At 55.1% G+C, this 19,710-nt stretch overlaps 1 protein-coding gene across 2 annotated transcripts in view; it reads left to right on the forward strand.

The window, feature by feature from the left end:
• Window positions 1-19,710, forward strand: part of CACNA2D2 (calcium voltage-gated channel auxiliary subunit alpha2delta 2) — a 598,846-nt gene that overhangs the window by 514,869 nt on the left and 64,267 nt on the right. For both annotated transcript variants that reach the window (XM_074958327.1, XM_074958328.1), the window contains exons 12-14: window positions 1,057-1,164; window positions 6,506-6,584; window positions 10,408-10,457. In XM_074958327.1, the coding sequence (XP_074814428.1) occupies window positions 1,057-1,164; window positions 6,506-6,584; window positions 10,408-10,457 (237 nt within the window). The remainder of the gene's footprint in view (window positions 1-1,056; window positions 1,165-6,505; window positions 6,585-10,407; window positions 10,458-19,710) is intronic.

Raw genomic sequence — 19,710 nt, forward strand, 5'->3', positions numbered from 1 at the left:
GGATGTCCAGCAGCAAGCACTGGGGGGGCCTCAATGGTTCTCGTTGCTGGATCATGGCATCCTCAGAGCACAGCTGGCCTTGGCCCCTTCTGCTTCCCATTCCCTTCCCTTCCAGAGCCCAAAGTGCCTGGGCTAGGTCTGGGAAGGGAAATTGGGTCTGAATCTCAGACGAGACTTCTGGGGACCTCCTCTCCCCAGGAGAGCAGCGGGCGCTCCATGGCCTGGCTCATTTCAGACTAGGCTGAACAGGGAGCCCAACTTTGCTGGCCAAGGGGAATCAGCCAGATAACCTCCTAGGTCCTTCCTGGCTTCAGTGATAGGAAGGAAGTTGCAGCAGGTGTAGTGGTCATCACCAGGGCTGCTTCTTGACAGGCACTTCTGAGCTCTTCATCCCTCCTGCCCTGAGAATGGGGACATGTTATATGGATGTGTTGTTCTCACTCTTAGACATGTATAGGCACCCACACGTACAATACAAAAACAATTCTGTAGGCACCTTGGAGGACATGGTGGTTACTATTCCGGACATAGGGGCCTCCCAGAACGTCAGAGTGACCGTTGAGATAAAACTCACACCCTCTGTGCTCCAAACACATTATCTGAGCCAAAGAAGAATCCCCCATAGATGCCAGCAGGATAGGGCATATGACACATGATGGAGTAGTTCTGATCCCAGATAATGTGTTTGGAGCACAGAGGGTGTGAGTTTTATCTCAACGGTCACTCTGGTCAGAGTGACCGTTGAGATAAAACTCACACCCTCTGTGCTCCAAACACATTATCTGAGCCAAAGAAGAATCCCCCATAGATGCCAGCAGGATAGGGCATATGACACATGATGGAGTAGTTCTGATCCCATCCAGCCGCAGACAGTACCCCCACAATACCCCAGCCAGTTTGTTGCTGTGTATAGTAGACACACACACACACACTGTATACAGCCTTTCTTAGCAGAAGCCCGTGCATTGGTTTAACCCAGGAGCATGACAGAGGTAGTCGATGTGCTCTGTCCCTTCCAGGGCCTGCCCTCACTCTGTTTTTTGCTCTTGGTTGCAGTCCAACATCACGCGAGCCAACTGCAATAAGATGATCATGATGTTCACTGATGGTGGGGAAGACCGGGTCCAGGATGTGTTTGAGAAGTACAACTGGCCCAATAAAACGGTGAGCGCTCTGGTATTAGACACACCAATCCCCTGCTGACGTGGTCCTGGTTCTAGTGCAGCCCATGAGCACTGCCCGCGCTCCAACAGGCGGTATGTGTGTTCGCTTCTTACCCCAGAATACCAGACTGCTGTGTGCTGTGCGTTTGTTTCTTGGGCTCTACTCCTAGCCTCTCCCAGCCAGAGGCACTGCGAGGAATTGGGCAGGAGCATTGGCTCTTGGAAGACGCCCAGCTATTTCACTTCTCAGCCTTTCCCAGCAGGAGGCGCTGTGGGGAGCAGGGCAGGAGCGCTGGCTGTGGGGGGAGCTCACCGCTACTCCAGCCCCAGCCTCTCTCAGCAGGGGGCGCTGTGGGGAGGGGGCAGGAGTGCTGGCTGTGGGGGAGCCCCCAGCTATGCCAGCCCCAGCCTCTCCCGGCAGGGGGTGCTGTGGGGAGGGGGCAGGAGTGCTGGCTGTGGGGGAGCCCCCAGCTATGCCAGCCCCAGCCTCTCCCAGCAGGGGGTGCTGTGGGGAATGCTACAAGAGCAGCAGCCACTGTAGCAAGGCAGGGACACAGGTCCGAGGTTTACATCACAGCCCTTTATGGTGCTGCATTTAAAAGCTGATATGAAATGTCCATTTTCAGTGTATTCTGCAGTTTCCAGGCAAGAGCGAGTCATTTTTGTCTCCCTCTGGGCCCCGAGAGGCTTGGTCGGAGCGGATGACGGAGGGCCTATATCCTGCCCCAGTTAACATTTACATACCTGCAGACTTGCACTCTCTCCAGGTTTGCAATGAAGGGTCTGGTGAGATGACAGGCAGGCTGATAAGGCAAAGGCATCCCCTTGGGTGGAGGCAAGCTATGTATGCATTGCATTAGCAGGGCTGGGGGCAGGGAAACCTCCTGGCTTTTAAGAGCAGATCCCGCAACGCAGACTTACACACACACTCTCTGACTCTCTCTCTCTCTCCATCGCTCACTGAGGAACACAGTGGCTAACAAGTTGCTGTTCCACTGCCTAGAGAAAAGGGTCCCGTCATGGGGTGCTGGACACATGTGGCTTTGGAGCCATTTCTCTAAGGAATAACCTAAGGTTTGCAGCTAAGGCTCCACCAAGCTGTGCTGATCCACTCTACTACCACAGGCACACGCTGCTTCCTGTTAAGGATTCTGGGTAATGTAGTCCGTCAGAAACAACGAGGAATCCGGTGGCACCTTAAAGACTAACAGATTTATTTGGGCATAAGCTTTCATGGGTGAAAAACCAGCTCTGAAAGCTTATGCCCAAATAAATCTGTTAGTCTTTAAGGTGCCACCAGACTCTTCGTTGTTTTTGTGGATACAGACTAACACGGCTACCCCTCTGATACTTGGTAGTCTATCAGGCCTTTCTTGTACTAAGTAGTGTTGTATTTAGACCTACCACTAGCGGGCACTCCAAACAGAATAGCCCAGAGCCCTGCCCAGGCAGCACGGCTAATTGCAGTGGGGTTGCACAGGGGATAGGTGAAGGCAGGATTTGATGCTGTGTGCACCTATTGCTACGTTACGCATGTGTAAGGAAAGCCCAGGTTAAAGGGTGCTGGTCTGCAGGTGGGGACTGTCATGGCCAGAGCAGGTCCCTGCTGAGCAGTGATCCCACTGAGGTGGGAGAGGGAAGAGCAGCCTTTGGATTCAAGCTCGCTGGAGACCAAAAGTCAGCTCCATGCAATGGAATTTTGGTGGCCTGTGTGAAATGAGTGCTCTGTTCTCAGCCCGCTGCGAGTATCCACAACACAAAAGCCACTGCCACCCTGGCATTAGTCAGGTTACAGTCTCAAGTGAGAGGCTAAGGGCCATGGCGATGGAGGGCTGTCTGGACTTGGAATTTGCCCGGATTCCAGCCACCAGAGCAGACCCCTAGTATGTGCAGGGGAAGCCATGATTTACACTGGGTTCTGAAAACGGGGTGTGATCCACTGATGCAAATTGCAGTGAACCCCATCTCGGTGCAGCTGCACAGGTTGTGGGACCAGGGCAAGCCTGCAGGGTAGCCAAGGCCTGAGCTCTCCTTCGAGTCCAGCCCTCCAGAGGCACAAGGGAGGGGAAATTTGCACGGCCACTGCCTTGTGCTGTCCCTTGTGCATAGACACAAGGGCTGAGTCCCAAAGAGCACTGAGCCAAAGATGGAGCTGCTGCAGCCCAGCTCTGAGCTCAGGGGAGTCTTGCAAGCTACGGAGAGATCTGGCTGTTCCATCCTCTTCAGAGCAAAGGGGACAGACAAAAGGTTGGGGATGCAAGGGGTGGGCCTGGCAGTGAATGGGTCGTGCCTGCATAGCACAAGACAGGGATCTAGTGCACAGAGCCTCATGCCAGGGGCAGAAGAGCAGGCAAAGACATACCCGGGAAATGCAATGGGGTTTCTCCCTGGGAGCGACGTGCTGTGAATGAGCCAGCGAGGTGGGCAGAGGTGGTATCATTGACCTGCTTCCTCCGTCCCTTCCTGGGGCTGCCCATCACGAGTAGGGGAATGAGCATGAGTCGGGAAAGGCAGGTGAGAAGCCCTGTGAGGGGGCAGGGAGTGAATCTCTGGAGCTGCTTTGACATGCGCCAGCTCATCACAAGGAAAGGGGAAACAGGCATTGGCTTTATCACCTGATTCCACCTCATTTGATGGGAGCTATTACGACGTCTGTCCTTCCTGCCTGCCTGGTCCTGCACTGAGCCACTGCCCCTGTAATGGGGTGGCTCACATGCCAGGGCTGTCTTATTACCTGTGCTGAAGTGCAAGGGAAGGAAATGGGCAGAGCTCCCTCGCCCGGGCTGTTGGTACACAGGGGATGTGTCACAGGGGAGCCGGGCTGGGAGAGAGCGGAATGGGAGCACCTCAGTGCTCTCAAGGGGCTGCGGGACCATGGGAGAGGAGTCCCCAGGAGGCAGGAGGGTTGTGCCCAGATGGCTCCTTTCCCTGCCAGCCTACCGGCAGCGGGTCACCACTCTGTGACCCCCATCCATCCCCCCAGTAACTCAGCAAGGGGGAGCGGGGAATCCTCTCCAGCCCAGACCATGCAGCAGAAGTGGAACTGCTCCACATTCATTAGTCCAGCCTCCACAGGCCAAGCATCCCTTCGATTGCTGGGGAGGACTGCAGGGTCAGCCTAGACTACCTCTGAAGGTGTTTGTCCAACCTAGTCTTAAAACCCTCCAGTAACAGGGATTCCACAACCTCCCTTGGAGGCCTGTTCCAGAGCTGAACTATCGGGAGAGTTAGACAGTTTTTCCTAATATCGAACCTAAATTGCCCTGACTGCAGATTAAACCCATTGCTTCTTGTCCTACTGTCAGTGGGTGTGGGCAACAATTAATCACCATCTTCTTTGTAACAGCCCTTAACATATTTGAAGACTGTTATCAGGTGTGTCCCCCCCGTCCCCCGGTCTTCTTATTTCAAGACTAAACACCCCATTTTTTAGTTTTTCTTCACAGGTCAGGTCTTCTAAACCTTTGATCATTGTTGTTGCTCTCCTCTATATTCTCTCCAGTTTGTCCACATCTTTCCCAAAGTGTGGCACCCAGAATTGGACCCAGCAGTTCAGCTGGGGCCTCAACAGTGCCGAGCAGAGCAGGACAATGACCTCCTGTGTCTTACATGCGACACTCCTGTTAATACACCCCAGAATGATATTAACTTTTTTTGCAACTGTGTCACATTGTTGACTCATATTCAGTTTGATCCACTCTAACCCCCAGATCCTTTTCAGCAGCACAGTCACCTAGCCAGTTAGTCCCCATTTTGTAGCTGTGCATTTGATTTTTTTTCTTCCACGTGCCGTATGTTGCACTTGTCTCTACTGAATTTCATCTTGTTGATTTCAGACCAATTCTTCAATTTGTCAAGGTCATTTTGAATTCTAATCCTGTTCTCCAAAGTGCTGCCAACCCATGCCAGCTTGGTGTCCCTTGTATATTTTGTAAGCACACTCTCCACTCCATCATCCAAGTCATTAATGAAAATATTGAATTGTAATGGACCCAAGACCGACCCCTACAGGACCCCACTAAATACATCCTCCCAGTCTGACAGCAAATCGTTGATAACTACACTTTGAGTACGGTCTTTCAGCCAGTTTTGCACCCACCTTATAATAATTTAATCTAGACCCAGATAGAGTGTTGCTTGCTGGGAGCTGTAGTCTACAGCTGCTGGTTGGCTCAAAGAACTGTCTAGATCAGGTGGAAGTCAAACATTTTCCTACCCCCACCCGTGCGTTTACTGTAAAGGCAAGAGTAATAAGTGTCTTGATAGTCACAGTGCTAAGCTGATTCGATCGGGGTGCTTCGAGGAGTTCACAGAAAATACTGGACCTTAAAGACTGAGGGTCTATGGGGAGCGAGATTTTCTTCACTTTAGATTGTAATAACATTTTCAAAGCCTCACAACCCAGCTGAGCAAAACAACGCCTAACTGACTGATTGAAAGTCAATGGGACTCAGGCTCCTAAATTAGTTAGGCATAGCAACACAGAGCAGAACAGTGCCTAAATGCCTTTCCCAGGCTGGCCCTAAGTCCAAGGTGCACACAGGGAGTGAACCAGGCCACAGACAGTATCGGTGGAAGACCCATCAGTGGAATGGTGGGCGGGCGTCAGAGGCAGCATGGTCTAGTGGGGAGGGGCACAAGAATGAGACTCGGGAGAGCTGGGCACTCTTCCCAGCTCAATCACTGCCTGTCTATGCTGTGTGCTATTGGGCAAGTCACTTCACCTCTCTGGCTCCTTGTCCCTGTCTTGCCTTTTCAGTTGTATGAGACTGTCTCTCGCTGTGTTTGTACAGGGAGGCTCTGGTTTCAAGTGGGGGCCTTAGGAGAAGAAGAAGAACTTGGGAGCTTCTGTCTCCCAGTCCCATGCTCCATCCGCTAGACCACACTGCTGTGCTCATCGATTCCTAGAGTTTGAGGGCAGAAGGGGCCATCGGATCATCCAGGCTGGCCTCCTGCAGGCCAGAGAACCACACCCAGTTGCCCCTGTGCCAAGCCCGCTAACCTGGGTTTGGCTAACGCCAAGGCAGCCAAGCTGGATTTGAAGACACCAATGGATGAAGGCTCCACCGCTTCCCTTGGAGCTCGTTCCAGTGCTTGGTCACCTTCGCTGTGAAACATTTTTGCCTTGTTTCTAGTTTCAGATTGTCTGGCTTCAGCTTGCAGCCCTGGGCTCCTGCACTGCAGTGTCCCAAGCCCAGCCAGGCCAGCTAGCTCAGTGAGGGCCTTCAGCCTGAGCGGGTACACGGCCCAGCTCTTGTGGCATTGTGCTCTAGTGCTGAGACATCCTGGGGCGTAGTGCAGTTAGTCTGTCCCCCGTTACTAACCTGCCCCCCTTCCCCCAGGTGCGAGTGTTCACCTTCTCGGTTGGGCAGCACAACTACGACGTGACCCCCCTGCAGTGGATGGCTTGTGCCAACAAGGGTAAGTAGGACGGCGCTCGGGGGGAATAGCCAGCACGCCATGAACAGTGGGGTAAGGCGGGGAGGGAGGCAGCTCCCACCGGCCGGGCTCTCAGCGGGGTGGGCCGGACTCTGCTGTGGGGAAGGTCACCCCGCTCGATGGTTGGATGGCATTGCCCACCACAGACAGATCTAACCTCCGAGGTACAGGGCTGCAGCTTTGCTGCTACATTGTTTAACTCGAGGGTCCAGCTGATGTCTTGCCCCTCGTGCTCTGGCATTTTGGGGTCCGGGGCCCAGCGCGGAGCCAGGGTGCCAGGCTCGGCACTCTGTGACTCACAGTGCAATTCACAAGACGCTCCAAATAGTCTCTGCCTGTATCCAGAGCTTCTCAGAGCCCCGGCAACACAACAAACCTAACCCAAGAGTGCCATCTGCTGGCTGATTGGGAGCCTGCAGGGAAAGCGCAGGGGAGTCACCCTTCGCAGACAGAAGGCGTCTGTGCTTTCCATCCACACAAGCAAAGCGCCCCCTCCTGGTCTGACCTTCCCCAGCGGCCGAGGTGAAGAGAGGATACAAAGTCACCCTGGGAGCCAGTGCTGTGTGCTGCTTACTGCCCCAGCTGGGAGACGCGTCTCCTTCAAAGCTGGACTGCACAGAAAACAGTGCACCCCAGCACCTAGCCAGGCTCACCCCAGCAGAGGGGCCAAGGACCGGGCTGAGGTGCCCTCGCCCTCTGGAAGTTCTGTCGCACTGAGTGGCAGAGGTGTATGGGAAGTTTGCTCTGCCTTTGCTGTCTGGATAGAGGGCTCCAGGGCGGCCAGGCAGGCGCCATTTGCCGGCATGTAGTTGCCTGTAAAGGGAGAGGCAGTCATCCCTGTGTCAGTTCTGTGCCCACTGGGGATGCCGTCTGCCAGGGGAGCCGGATGGCATGTGCAGGACCCCCACACATAGAGGAGGGGGAGCCGCTTGTGGGGGAAACTGCCACGAGTGCAGAATAGGGGGCATGGAGCAGATTATGGGGAGGGCCTCACCCTGTAGCAGAACTGCCCAGGAGTGGGGTTGGGGGGCGGGGTTCCATGAGCAAAGGAGCCAACTGGGCTCCAAGGAGCAGTGAGCCTCCCCCCGGGAGCTGATTCAGGACCAGGGATAGGCTGAGGCAGCTAGTCCCCCCCCCCACTGCCTGGAGAGGCCTGGCATGGGGCTCTGCCCACTTGGCCTGGCCCAGCGCTCTCCCGTCCTGCCTTCAGCCCGATACCTCCTTTCCCGCCTGACGAACGTGTCTGCTATGCCAAGCCCTCTCCCTACGGCCTGCTCTGTGGGGGAGCCGTGAGGAGCCTTCACTCTGCACTCACACCACCGCTCACTGAGCCCACTGCATATCCCTTCCCCGGGCTTCTTCAGCAGCCTCGTGGCTCCATTCTCTGCCAGGGACTCTCCCTCCCCACCTCTCCATTCCTGCGAGTCTCTCTCCCTCCTCTCTACCTGCTGCCACCCGTCTCTGCCTCTTCCCTAGCCAGCACTGCTCCTGGCTCTCCTTTGTCCCTGGCCAGGGATCTCCCCCTCACCTGGCTGTATCAGTCGCAGGCACCCACCAAGCCCCGGGCTAGCGTTAATTTAGCTATCATCTCGGTGCCCTCCGCAGTCCCAGCATGTCTGGGAATTCATGCACCATGCGCCTACAACGTCTGTTCCTCACCCCTCTTAGCCCCACTTGAGTCTCAGTTACCACGCTGCAGCCCCACAGTGGGTAATGCTCGTTATGGCTTATCAACTCCCTTCCACGCCTCACTCATGGGAACCCGGGGCTGCCCAGCGGTTACAGCAATGGACTCTTGGGGTGCGGTCCCGGTTCTGCGTCTCACTCAGCATGCGAATGCCAAGGTTTTGGAAGGTGACCCGTGATTTGGGAGCCTGATTTTCAATGGATGCAGAGAACCCGCTCTTTGCAAATCGGCCTCTTTCAGGGGATTCATGCTGGGCCCCGGCGCCAGGGGAGCACATACTCTCTCAGCTGCTGGAGTGTTACTAGGGAAAGCTGCCGGCCTGCTTAGCTGGGCTAATGGTTGGCCTCACAGCTGGGCTGTGGAGATAAGAGAGCTGTGGAGTGGATGGGAGGGGTGGCTACCAGGGAGGCTTAGGAGCAGGAGCCTTCAGCCAGAGACTGGTGAGATGCTGCCCAAGAAACCAGATCCTCTCAAAGAGCAGCCCCCCGGGTGACTCTGACGGGTTCAGACAGGGTCTCTGGGTTCCTGTGCCAAACCTAGCAAGAGGTTTTACTAAGGCCTTGAACTGGCAAGCCATGCTTTGAAGAGACAGCAGTGTACACCCCTCACCTAGGGCGACTGGCCTCCTGATCCATGGGACTCAAACACTCTGCAAGGGAATAGGACCACTAGTGACCTGGCAAGAGGGCCGAGGCTGTAGCAAAAAATCAACAGGCAGGCTAGATCAGGGGTCTCAAACACGTGGCCCACGGGCTGCATGCGGCCCGCGGAGCTATTTCCTGCAGCCCGCCATAGGCGCCAATTCCCCCCACTCTGGCCCTCACCCCACACCCGACCACACCGCGTCCCTGCTCCTCCGTCTACCTCCCAGCGCTCAGGACTTTCCAGGAAGGAGGGGGAGGAGTGGGGAGCTGTGCACTCAGGGGAGGAGGCGGAGAAGAGGCAGGGCTGGGATTTTGGGAAGGGGTTGGAATAGGGGCAAGGAGGGGGCGGAGTTGGGGCGAGGACTTTGGGGAAGGGGTGGAGTGGGAGCAGGGGCAAAGGGGGGGGCTTTTGTATGTTTGTATGAAAAGGTGTCAGTGGTGCGGCCCTCAGGCCAATGTATTAGTCCTCATGTGACCCTTGTGGTGATTTGAGTTTGAAATCCTTGGGCTAGATAATGATCACTCCAGCAATGGAGGGGAAACTGAGGCAGAATTGCTATGTCACTTGGTTTTGTCACAAGGGGGCGCCGAAGATCAAAAGTGACCACTGACAGGCTTCCCAAATCACTGGTCTGTTTTAAAGCTGAGTGATGCCTCGTTATCATTTTATGTGGGGGAGCGGCACTTTACAAACTGCCTCCTGAATTCCCAGGGCTTTGTGTGGCATGGTGTGAATGCTCTGTAGACTGACAACTGCAGCAGAGCCTGGGCTCAGGTTCTTCCACATGGGCCTGATCCTACAGCTCATTCGGACCTGCATCCCCCATGCTATTCCAGCCCTGCCGTCCCCTTCTTCCTCCCCTCCAGCTCTGCCCATGCCCTTCAATCCCAACCCACAGCCCCCTGCTATCCCTGCCCTGGGCTCCCCACCATGCCCACAGCCCTGTCGGTACCTCTGAATCCCATCCCACAGCTCCTCCACCCCCACTGTCCCAGCCCTGGGCTCCCACCCATGAGTTCTGCCCATCCCCATCACTCCTGACCCACAGCCCCCTGCTCTGCCAGCCCTGGGCTCCACCTACCCCCAGCTTTGTGCTTACCCTTTGCTCTTGCCCTGTAGGATTCATTTCTTGTTCTGGTCCTTACAGCTCCTGTCCTTCTGGTTTTTACACAGCCCCATCTGTTTGTTTGCCTGTAGAATCCCATCCTGGTTTCAATCCAAAGAGAGCGACTGGGTATCCTGCTCCCCCATCCATTGCTGGCTCCTTCTTCCCACCCAGGGCCCGTTGTCTCCAGGGCCTGGGGCTCTAGCTCAGGGATCCCTGCAGGTGGTACCCGTGGGACTTTGGGATCATATCCTCGTGGCTCTGAGGCTGTGAGGAGGAAGGGCATTGGGGAAAGGGCGAATGGGGAGGTACCAGGCTGTGTGCAATGGGCATGTTTCTACAGGTCCCTGCTTTGTTTCTCTGCCTAGGTTACTACTTCGAAATTCCCTCCATTGGGGCCATCCGAATCAACACACAGGTAAGGAGCCACACCTGGCCCCCAGCACACATATACCTAGAGGTCCACTGGCAGGAAGGTCAGATGATCCCTCTAGTCTGACCTCCTGCATGATGCAAGCTAGAGAACTGGCTCCTGGGGTTCCTGCATCGGACCCAGTGGCTTGGGCTCTGAGAGAGACACCCAGTGCTGGGGTAGGACTCCAGCTGATGGAGGAGAAGCCAATCCAAAGGGGAGTTAACTGCCCTTACGCTTACACACAGGCACCTCTTTCCAGGTTGTCCTTAGCTGGCTTCATCTCCCAGCCACTGGATTGTCTGCCAGCGAGCCCGGTAATGTTGCCCCTGGACGGGGCTGGCTGGGCCTGTGCTAGATTTTCTCCCCTGGAATCCCCCACTGCTGCCCCAGCCCCAGTGCTGCCCCAGAGTAAGGGCCCTGGTGCACGCTGGCTGCTAGCATTGTTGCCACCCTGCTGGCTAGCATGGCACCGAGCACAGGGGTAGAATGCTGCTGGCGACTCCTCTACCCCAGAGCATGCCACAGGACCTGCAGTGATGGTAGATCAAGCGGGGAATGCTAGTGCAGACACGGCCTTCGCAGCTGAAGGTTTTACCCCTGTTCCTGCAGTGGGGCTTGAACACCTCTCTGGCGCACGGGCAGCACCGCCTCAGAAGTATGGGGACAGAAGTGCAGGTGCTGGCAGGGACTTCCCTCTGCCCAGGACTGGGGCCAAAGGGAGTCAGATCAAAGGGCCAAAGCTGGCTCTGATCCGAGTGGACTTCACTGGGAGAAATGTCTCCTCTCTCACCCCCTGCCTCAAGAACAGCTCATCCATCACTGGTGATTTTTAAATCCAGATTGGCTGTGTTTTGTAGAACCTCACCGCTACCCCTTGGACTCTGTACTGGTACAGTAGGAATTATTCTGGGGAAGTTCGCTGGCCGGGGTTATCTAGTCTGATCTCCTATGTGATCACAGTGCCCCCTTCTGGCCTTGGGATCTATTAAATCTGCAAGCTGCAAACCCTGCCTGGCCATTTCACCCTGCTCTGCAGATTCCTCTCAGTCCCCACCAGCAGCCCACTCGCCCTGCTGTCCCAGCCTTGAATCTTTCCTGAGGCCAAACCTCCAAGCGCCCTGAATTACTGAGTACACATTGCAGACAGACATCTATGGGGTGCCCAGCTGGGGCCCCCAGACCCATTTCAGTGTAACCTGAGTCCACGTTGGGAAAGGAGAGCAGAAACTAGGTACCCATCACAGGGCCTGATGAGCTGCATTATTGAAACGAATGGCCCTCTTCTTGGACCTTTTTTTCCCTTCCCTCCTTAAGTGGCTAATTATTAAACTTCATGCTTTAATCCACACGGAGCGGAGCGAGCGGCGCCATCTGATCTGTCAGGCTGTTCAAGGTGACAGGCGGCAAGTGAGAGCTGGGGACGAGTTACTAGCACCTGGCAAATGGCACTGCTGGGCTGGGCTAGTGGCCTGCCATTCGCAGCCCGGCCAGGCCTTCCAGCCAGACAATTGCAAAACAACACAGCAAAAGAGGGAGGGGGAAAATGAATGGGAGAGTGAGTGAGCTTAAGCTGGTTGCACAAGGTTGTCCATGGGACGCTGGGGGCTGGCCTGTCCCCTTGCCTTGCTGAACGGCTGGGGAAGTTCTGCTCTTCCCCTGGTTCTCCTTCTCCTCATCTGTGGGGGCAGTTCTCTGCTCCCTTTGCCTTTCCTTGGTTTCTCTGCAGCTGTCGTGTTGGATACTCAAAGGGAAACCAGCAAGAATGGGGAGAAAATAAAGTCCTGGTGTCCCCACCCCTTGCCCCCATCCTGGGGTAGGGTCCGAGTGTCGTGTGATTCCCCCCCTGCCATCCCATCCTGGGGTAGGGTCCGAGTGTTGTGACATTCCTCCCCGCCATCCCATCCTGGGGTAGGGTCTGGGTGTCATGTGCCCCCCAGTCCCATCCTGGGGGAGGGTCCAGGTGCCGTGTGCTCCCCACACCCTGGTCCCATGACTCTGGTGTAGGGTGTAGGTATTGCCCATCCTGTAGAGATGGAGCATGGGACAGATGGGGAGCCCTGTATGGGTACGGAGCAGTCCAGTGGGGGATGCGTGCTCTGTGCAGAGCACAGGCTCCTCTGGGGAACAGATAAGTGAGATGCAATTTGCCAGCCCCCGGTGGGACATCGGGGAGAGTGAATAGTCCCGTAAGGCCAGGCCTGTGAGAGAGAGCAGTTCCATGGCAGGCAGGAGAGGAGGGGCTCCAGGCCCTTCCCCTCTCTGGGCCAGTGGAATTACCCCTCTCTGGAGACTGCTACATACAGACTGGTTTAACCCTGCACTGGACAAAGAGCTGCCAGTCACATCCCAGACCCCGACCTTTGTCCAGCCCTATCTAATGCAGGAGACACATGGTAGCAGCAGCAATGAAATCTGCAGCCCCTGGGCTGGAGGTACCCTGGCAGACTGTATGGCTGTGTAGCTTCTGTGGATCCAGACAGCTGGGTGGCAGCATGTGTAGTGCCTCCCCCCATCAGCAGTGCCTTATCCCTGGGGAAGAGAGCCAGGCGTTTTGACAGGAGGCTCCCCGCTGGCGGCTCACTCAATGTTGGGAGGGTGGCATGCATCAGGGCGAGGGCCCCACCTGCTGCAGTTCTCCCGCCGGATGGCTGAGAACAACCTGCAAGATGTTTTCTTCATTAGCTCATCTGCTGCATTCCTGCCCCTTCCCGTCGGTAGATGGGCCAGCTTTGATCTGGCTCTTGGATGGGCCAAGACAGTTAAAAAGCCAGCGAGATGGGATAACCCCAGAGGCTTTTCCCCTTCCTGATAATAAATGTGTTGTGAGCACTCTGAAGGGGCAGTCGGCATCTCCTTTCCAAGGCTCCCATCTGAGAGAGACTGTCTGAAAACTGCTGTGAACTTCCCAGGGGTCCGGTTAGAAAGCGAATCCCAAACAGTCACCAGCCTTAAGGCTAGAGAAAACAACCAGCTGGCTCCTTCTACGCTCCAATCCTCAGCATGTCAGCAGTGGGATCCAGATGAAAGGAAGAGGAGAACAACCTGTTGCCTCATCACTAGAAGCCGGATGTTGTCACATCCCACAAGATACTTCTGGAGAGAGGGGAGCGCTCTGAGCCTATACTGAACCCTCCGTGGCTATACTGAACCTTTCCAGCTTCACCCAGTGACGAGCAGCTTTTTGTCTTTGCTGCTTTGTCACCTTTCGTGGGGTTCGGCTTTGTGTCCCCATCTCATTGCCAGGAAGTGTCAAGTTTCTTGGTGGAGGCATTGGGATCTTTCTGCAAAGTTTCCTGCATGTGCTCACTAGTTTCCAGTGCATGGCCTTCTCAAACCACCTGTATGGATATGACCCTCTTCACAGGGTTCAGAGGGTCCCCTTGGGAACCAGAAGCCAGAGGAGCCTTCAGGTTTGAGAAGTTCTAAACTAGCACTGCTTATTGTTAAAGGTTGCCCAATACTTCCCATTATAAGACCCTGTTTTCAGTTACTTTAGAAATTTGGCAGACTTTAACTGTTCGGGCTGAAATTTTCCATGTCATGTGGCTGCCTCAGCCTGATTTCAGCTGTCAGCCAAAATGGTTTAGCCATTTCCAAGAACAAGATTAGGGGAAAAAATACATTGTTTTGCCCATGTGAAAAAAAGAATCTTGCAGCAGTTTCATTGAGAAGTTCGCACACCTTTGGGCTTTGGAGCGAGGGCTTGGAATTTGACTGATGGATCATCCTTGTGTCCGGGATGTTCCCATGAAAAAACATTTGGCCTTTGAAAAATCTCATTTTGCACATGCTCAGTAGAGACCTGATAAAGTTTGCAGCTAAATTCTCCAAAGTTTCTGTCGGCACTGACCATGCTCCAGGACTTTCCCTGCAATTGCTCCGCCCAGCTGCCATGGGCCTTTGTGGTGCCAGGCACCAGATCTGGGTTGGTGTATTTTCCTGGGAGCGTACGGGAGTAGAGGGAGACAGCTGTACGCACAGGGACTGAGCCTGATCTTTCTTAGCTCCAGTGTAAATCAGGAGGAACTGCGCTGAAGGCCATGAGATAAAACCAGTGTGAAGAGAGACGAGATTCACATTGTGTATAGATGCAAGTGGGGAAAGGGGGGGCTGCTGAGTGTGTGTATGTGAGTTTAAACATTGAGACCCATCTGTACTCTCAAGAGCGCCCGTCTGCTTCTGTGTGTCGTATGAGAGGCTTTGGGTACATCTACACAGCAATCAGAGGTGTGATTGCAGCTTGAATGGGCAGACATGCACTAGCTTTGATCTAGCTGGCACGGTCTAGCTGGCAAGAACGTGAATACATGCCCAGGGCTCCAGGGGGCTCGTAGAGCCCACGCCACTGCTCGTGTTAGCTGTGCTGTCTTTAATCTAGCTAGCACAGGTTTGCCCACCTGAGCTGCAATCACGCCTGCGACTGCAATGTAGACATACCCCCTGTCTGTCTGTGTGCTGGGTAAATCTGGACTCGGTGCCTGTGCAAGGGCACATGAGCCACCCAGCACGGGGAGCTGTGGGGCAATACAGCTAGTTCCATCTACAACAGGAGCCAGCACTGGTGAAGTGTCCACCGAGCGAGGAGCAACTGCTGCAGCTCACCGGGAGCTCTGCGCAGGGACTGACAGACGCGCTCCCCCTCGCCGTGGTAGGAGGGGGCTGAGTCTAGGGACAAGAAAAAGAGAAATTGCCGGGGGACCAACCTGCTGGGTTCCCGCTGTGCCAGTTGCTGTGCTGCCCTCTCCTAGATGGTGGTGTCCATGCCCCAGTGCACGGAGCCGTGGACAGAAACTGGGCCTTTCTGTGCCCCGTGTGTTGCACACACATGCTCTGCAGAAGCCCCTGGCAGGCAGAGGGGAGCTCCTGCTCCAACACCCTTTAAAAGCTGGCATGAAGCTCTCCCAGAAGTACTGGCTACTGTGGAAGGGGGGAGGCGTGGCCCCACCTCCTCCGCACCCCTTTTGGGAGCTATACTTGCTCTCAGGCACTGCAGTTGCAGCAGATTCCTGCAGGGGACGCTCAGGAGATGGAGGCCCCTTGCTCCTTCCCAACCCCACCTTGCTGCCTAGTGCAGGGGCTGGCTGCAGCCCAAGAAAGGGAGGGAAGCATGGCCACAGGAGCCCCCCTGGCACCAGACCCATCCTGCCAGCGCGGTACTGGAGGCACAGAGCCAGGGAAGGGGGGGAGCATGTCCCCTCCACTTGGCATCATACCTGGTGTGAGGACTGGGAGTCTGACCCCACACCCCCTTTGTGCACCTCTACTTTGCCAGCACTTCCTCGCGCACCAGGTCACAGCCTTGCCCTCGCAGAGCCCAAAGCAGGGGGTTACACTCAGGGAATGTTGCATGGTGCTGTCGTGGTCCTAAGTGACACGTGGTCAGTTTGAAAATCCTGGGACATGTCCTGAGCTGGTGCTGCTGAGGACCTGGCCCGAGACGTAAAGGTGCAAGCGACAAAATCTTTCTCTCGGGTGTTGCCAACTCTCTGTTTCTGTGTTTGACACTGGTGCGGCCACTGCTGGAGTCCGGTGTCCAGTTCTGGGGCCCACCATCCAAGGAGGATGTTGATACAGTGGAGTGGGGTCAGAGAAGAGCCACAGGAATGAGTAAAGGGCTAGAGAATCTGCCTTTTAGCGATAGACTCATGGGGCCCTGCCACTGGCATGAGCTTCTCAGCCCAGGTAGACAGACTCCAGCCCCGCTAGCGTGCATTACTAAAAATAGCAGTAATGTCACAGCTTGGGGTCTCCAGCCCACCTGGCCCTTCCTGGGGAACAAATATTTGCTAATGGGCTCTTCAGGCTAGCAGACAAAGGTCTAATGCAATACAATGGCTGGAAGATGAAGCTAGCCAAATTCAGACTGGCAATAAGGTGTAAATTTTTAACAGTGAGAGCAATTGACCTTTGGAACGATTTTCCAAGCATCTTGGTGGATTCTCCGTCACCAGCAACTTTTAAATCAAGTTTTTGATTTTTTTTTTTTTTTTAAGGTCTGCACTAGTTTGAAAGGAGTTATTGTGGGGCAGGTCTCTGGCCTTTGCTATACAGGAGGCCAGACTAGATTATCACAGTGATTCCTTCGGCCTTGGAATCTGTGGATTACAAGCCTTGCAGATTTGATGATTTCCTTCACCTCCTAGCTCCTGGAGTCAGGTGATTTTATTGGAATCTCTGCTTGAAAACACGGCCCCTAATAGCTCAGAAACCAGAAAACAACTAAAAAGACCCCAACCAGCAATGCAGAGCTACAGTGCACTAATTTCTCAGAGACATCCATTCTCGCAATTGTATCCCTTTGAAATTAAGTGTAAAACAAGATCAGAACCACCCTAACACAAAGCTCACCGCTGTCTTGAATCTGAGCTCAGACGGCCCCGGAGTCTGTTCCCTTTCTCCTGAAAAGTCAAACTCCATCCGAGTAATGGCTCTGAGAGGGGTGGCTGGTAGCCGTTTGTGTCCCACGTTCTTAGTGCCTGGGGTGAGGCAGAGTAGGCTGGTTGGAACGGAGGGTAGTAAAGTGAAGCTGCTGTGCTAGTGACAGATGTCACGTTACTGAGCTCATTGGCGCCTGCTGCTCCCCCCATTCAAAAAGCTAAATCGCCAGTGTGTTCGTCTGGACGTGCTCCGAACTACTGTTTGTCTGATCCAGCCACGGGCCTGATCCTGCAGTCCTCCCTCGGGCAAACCTTCCCATTGGAATTGAGAGTTTTGCTGAGGATGTGATGAGCCAGGCACCATTTTGCTGGGCAACCAGTCCTGTCCTCCAGTGTCATCTGCGGTTATCACCTCCCTCACTACACCTCCGCAGCCCATCGTGCAGTGGGACTGCACCCACTCCAGTAGTGGCTGGGCCAGAGAGAGACTGTTGAGCCCACCAGGGCTCTGGGTCAGCTCTTTGCGCTCAACCCATTGAGGCTCCTGCTTTTAAGATCCAGAGGTTGTTGGTTCAGTTCCTGCTCCCACCTAGGGGTGCAGAGTAACATGAACATTATATGCAACTGGCGTTCATGCAGCCAAGACATTTCTCAGGGCTCTGCCGGCACAGTCTGGAGAATTGCTGAGCTGGTGCCTGAGCCATTCTCAGCCCCATCCCAGCTGACCCATGGTACTCCTGGCCATCCAGAACCATTCAGCCTACCACACGGCAGAGACTCCTCCACAATCACTCGGAAGGGCTTGGCCAGCATCTCGCCATGCTGGGTCCCTGCATATGGTGAATGGCTGGACTTCCCCATCACGTCTGTCTCCCCTGCTGACGTTCCCACTGGGCTCTGATTGGGTCACTACCAGGTTCTTGACCAGTGGTCACTCGGGATCTTGGATGGGGCTGCATCTTGCAGCCCTGCAGTTTGCCAGAGGGCCCCCCATGTTTGATGCAGCTATAGGTTTTCTTAGGGGGCCCATAGGGCAGTGTGAGCAGGGTGGGAGGCAGGGGGTGGATGTTCTGGAAGAAGTGGCTCCTTGTCCCTACCTCTTTCCTGTTGTGCCATTCACAGAAGGGTTTGGTGGTTTGTCCCATATCCCCCAGCCTGGCCTAGAGGAAAATGAGGGAGTCCCAGATGTGGCTGGGCTCCTAGTAGGGAGAAGGTGTGATGGGCCCAAGGCCTGCAGTATAGCTGGCTATTGAACCGTATGCTTCCATGGTGCCGCATTGCATCAGGGCCTGTGGTGATGTCATGCCACTTCCTAACGCTGCCTCCCAGGGCAAGGACGCACCCCGTGATGCAGTCGCTGTGCGAAGGTGTGCCAACAAACACAAAAGGGAGGCAGCCTGAGGGGACAGAGACCCCTGAGCCCTCGGTGCTGCCTGGAACCCTCCCTTTCTCTGGCACAGCTCCCCAGCACTCCTCAGAGCGTTTGGCCTGCAGTGAACGTTTCTGACTTAGACTGGAACATGGGACTATCCCTCCCAGCCAGGGCTCAGTACGGCCCGGGCACTGCAGCAGAGGGGGCATCTCTTGCATGGCCGCACTTCGTGCTGGAATTTGCCGTTTGCTTTGAATTCTTTCCATGTGGCTGACAGCGCTTGCTTCCCTCTTCTCCATTCTTTGCCTCCACTGCCTCCTTCGCCAGCCAGCGATCATCTACAGGGTACCCATGGCCACCTGTCTGGCCAGATCCCTCCTCCCAGTCCCCCGAGGCTGTGTCACTGCCCCCACTGTGCCAGCGGGGAAAGGCACAGGGCGAAGCATCTCACAGGGTATCTGCGGCAGAGCTGAGAACCTTTCTCGCTGTGTGTCTACACTGCGAGCGCAGGCTGGGATTGCCGCTCATGTCGACGGACCTGAGCTAGCCCGAATCTTGCTTTGCTTGGGTACTGGAGCACTGAAACCATGGCAACACAGGCACCATCGCAGGCTGCACAAGCCCGCCTGGAACCCTGGGGAATCACTCTGGCTTCTGCACCCCAGCTCGCTCGGTACATCTACGCGATCTGCAGCCAGGCCCCGCGGGTGCCCTTAGCACTCTTGTTTCCAGCTGGTTGGCACGGGTGCAGAGCCGTGTGCTCATGGCGAATGGGGTGTACCCACAGCAGTAAGGGCCTGGAGGTCGGTTTCTTTCAGAATTCACCTCCAATGCTCTAATTTTGAACAACTCCGCAGGGTTGCCGCCAGACAGCTGTGCCTTTGCTGTCCTGTGGGGGCTCAGGCCTGCTTGGAGCAGGGCTCAATTACCTGGTGCTTCAGCTGAGTGGAAAGAAAGGATGGCCCAGTGGTCAGAGCGCTGGCAGGAGACCAGGGTTCGGATCCCTGCTCTGTCCCGTGCAATGCTGAGCCTCAGGTTGGGGATACCAGCCCTACCCTGCTGAACAGGGGTGGGATAAATACATTAAAGAGTGTCAGGTGCCCAGATATGATGGGGGCCATGTAAGCAGCTTAGATCATAGAATCATAGAATATCAGGGTTGGAAGGGACCGCAGGAGGTCATCTAGTCCAACCCCCTGCTCAAAGCAGGACCAATCCCCAATTAAATCATCCCAGCCAGGGCTTTGTTAAGCCTGACCTTAAAAACTTCTAAGGAAGGAGATTCTACCACCTCCCTAGGTAACGCATTCCAGTGCTTCACCACCCTCCTAGTGAAAAAGTTTTTCCTAATATCCAACCTAAACCTCCCCCACTGCAACTTGAGACCATTACTCCTTGTCCTGTCATCTTCTACCACTGAGAATAGTCTAGAGCCATCCTCTTTGGAACCACCTCTCAGGTAGTTGAAAGCAGCTATCAAATCCCCCCTCATTCTCCTCTTCTGCAG

This window comes from Natator depressus, chromosome 7 (assembly GCF_965152275.1).
Source record: "Natator depressus isolate rNatDep1 chromosome 7, rNatDep2.hap1, whole genome shotgun sequence".
NCBI classification, from domain to species: domain Eukaryota; kingdom Metazoa; phylum Chordata; order Testudines; family Cheloniidae; genus Natator; species Natator depressus.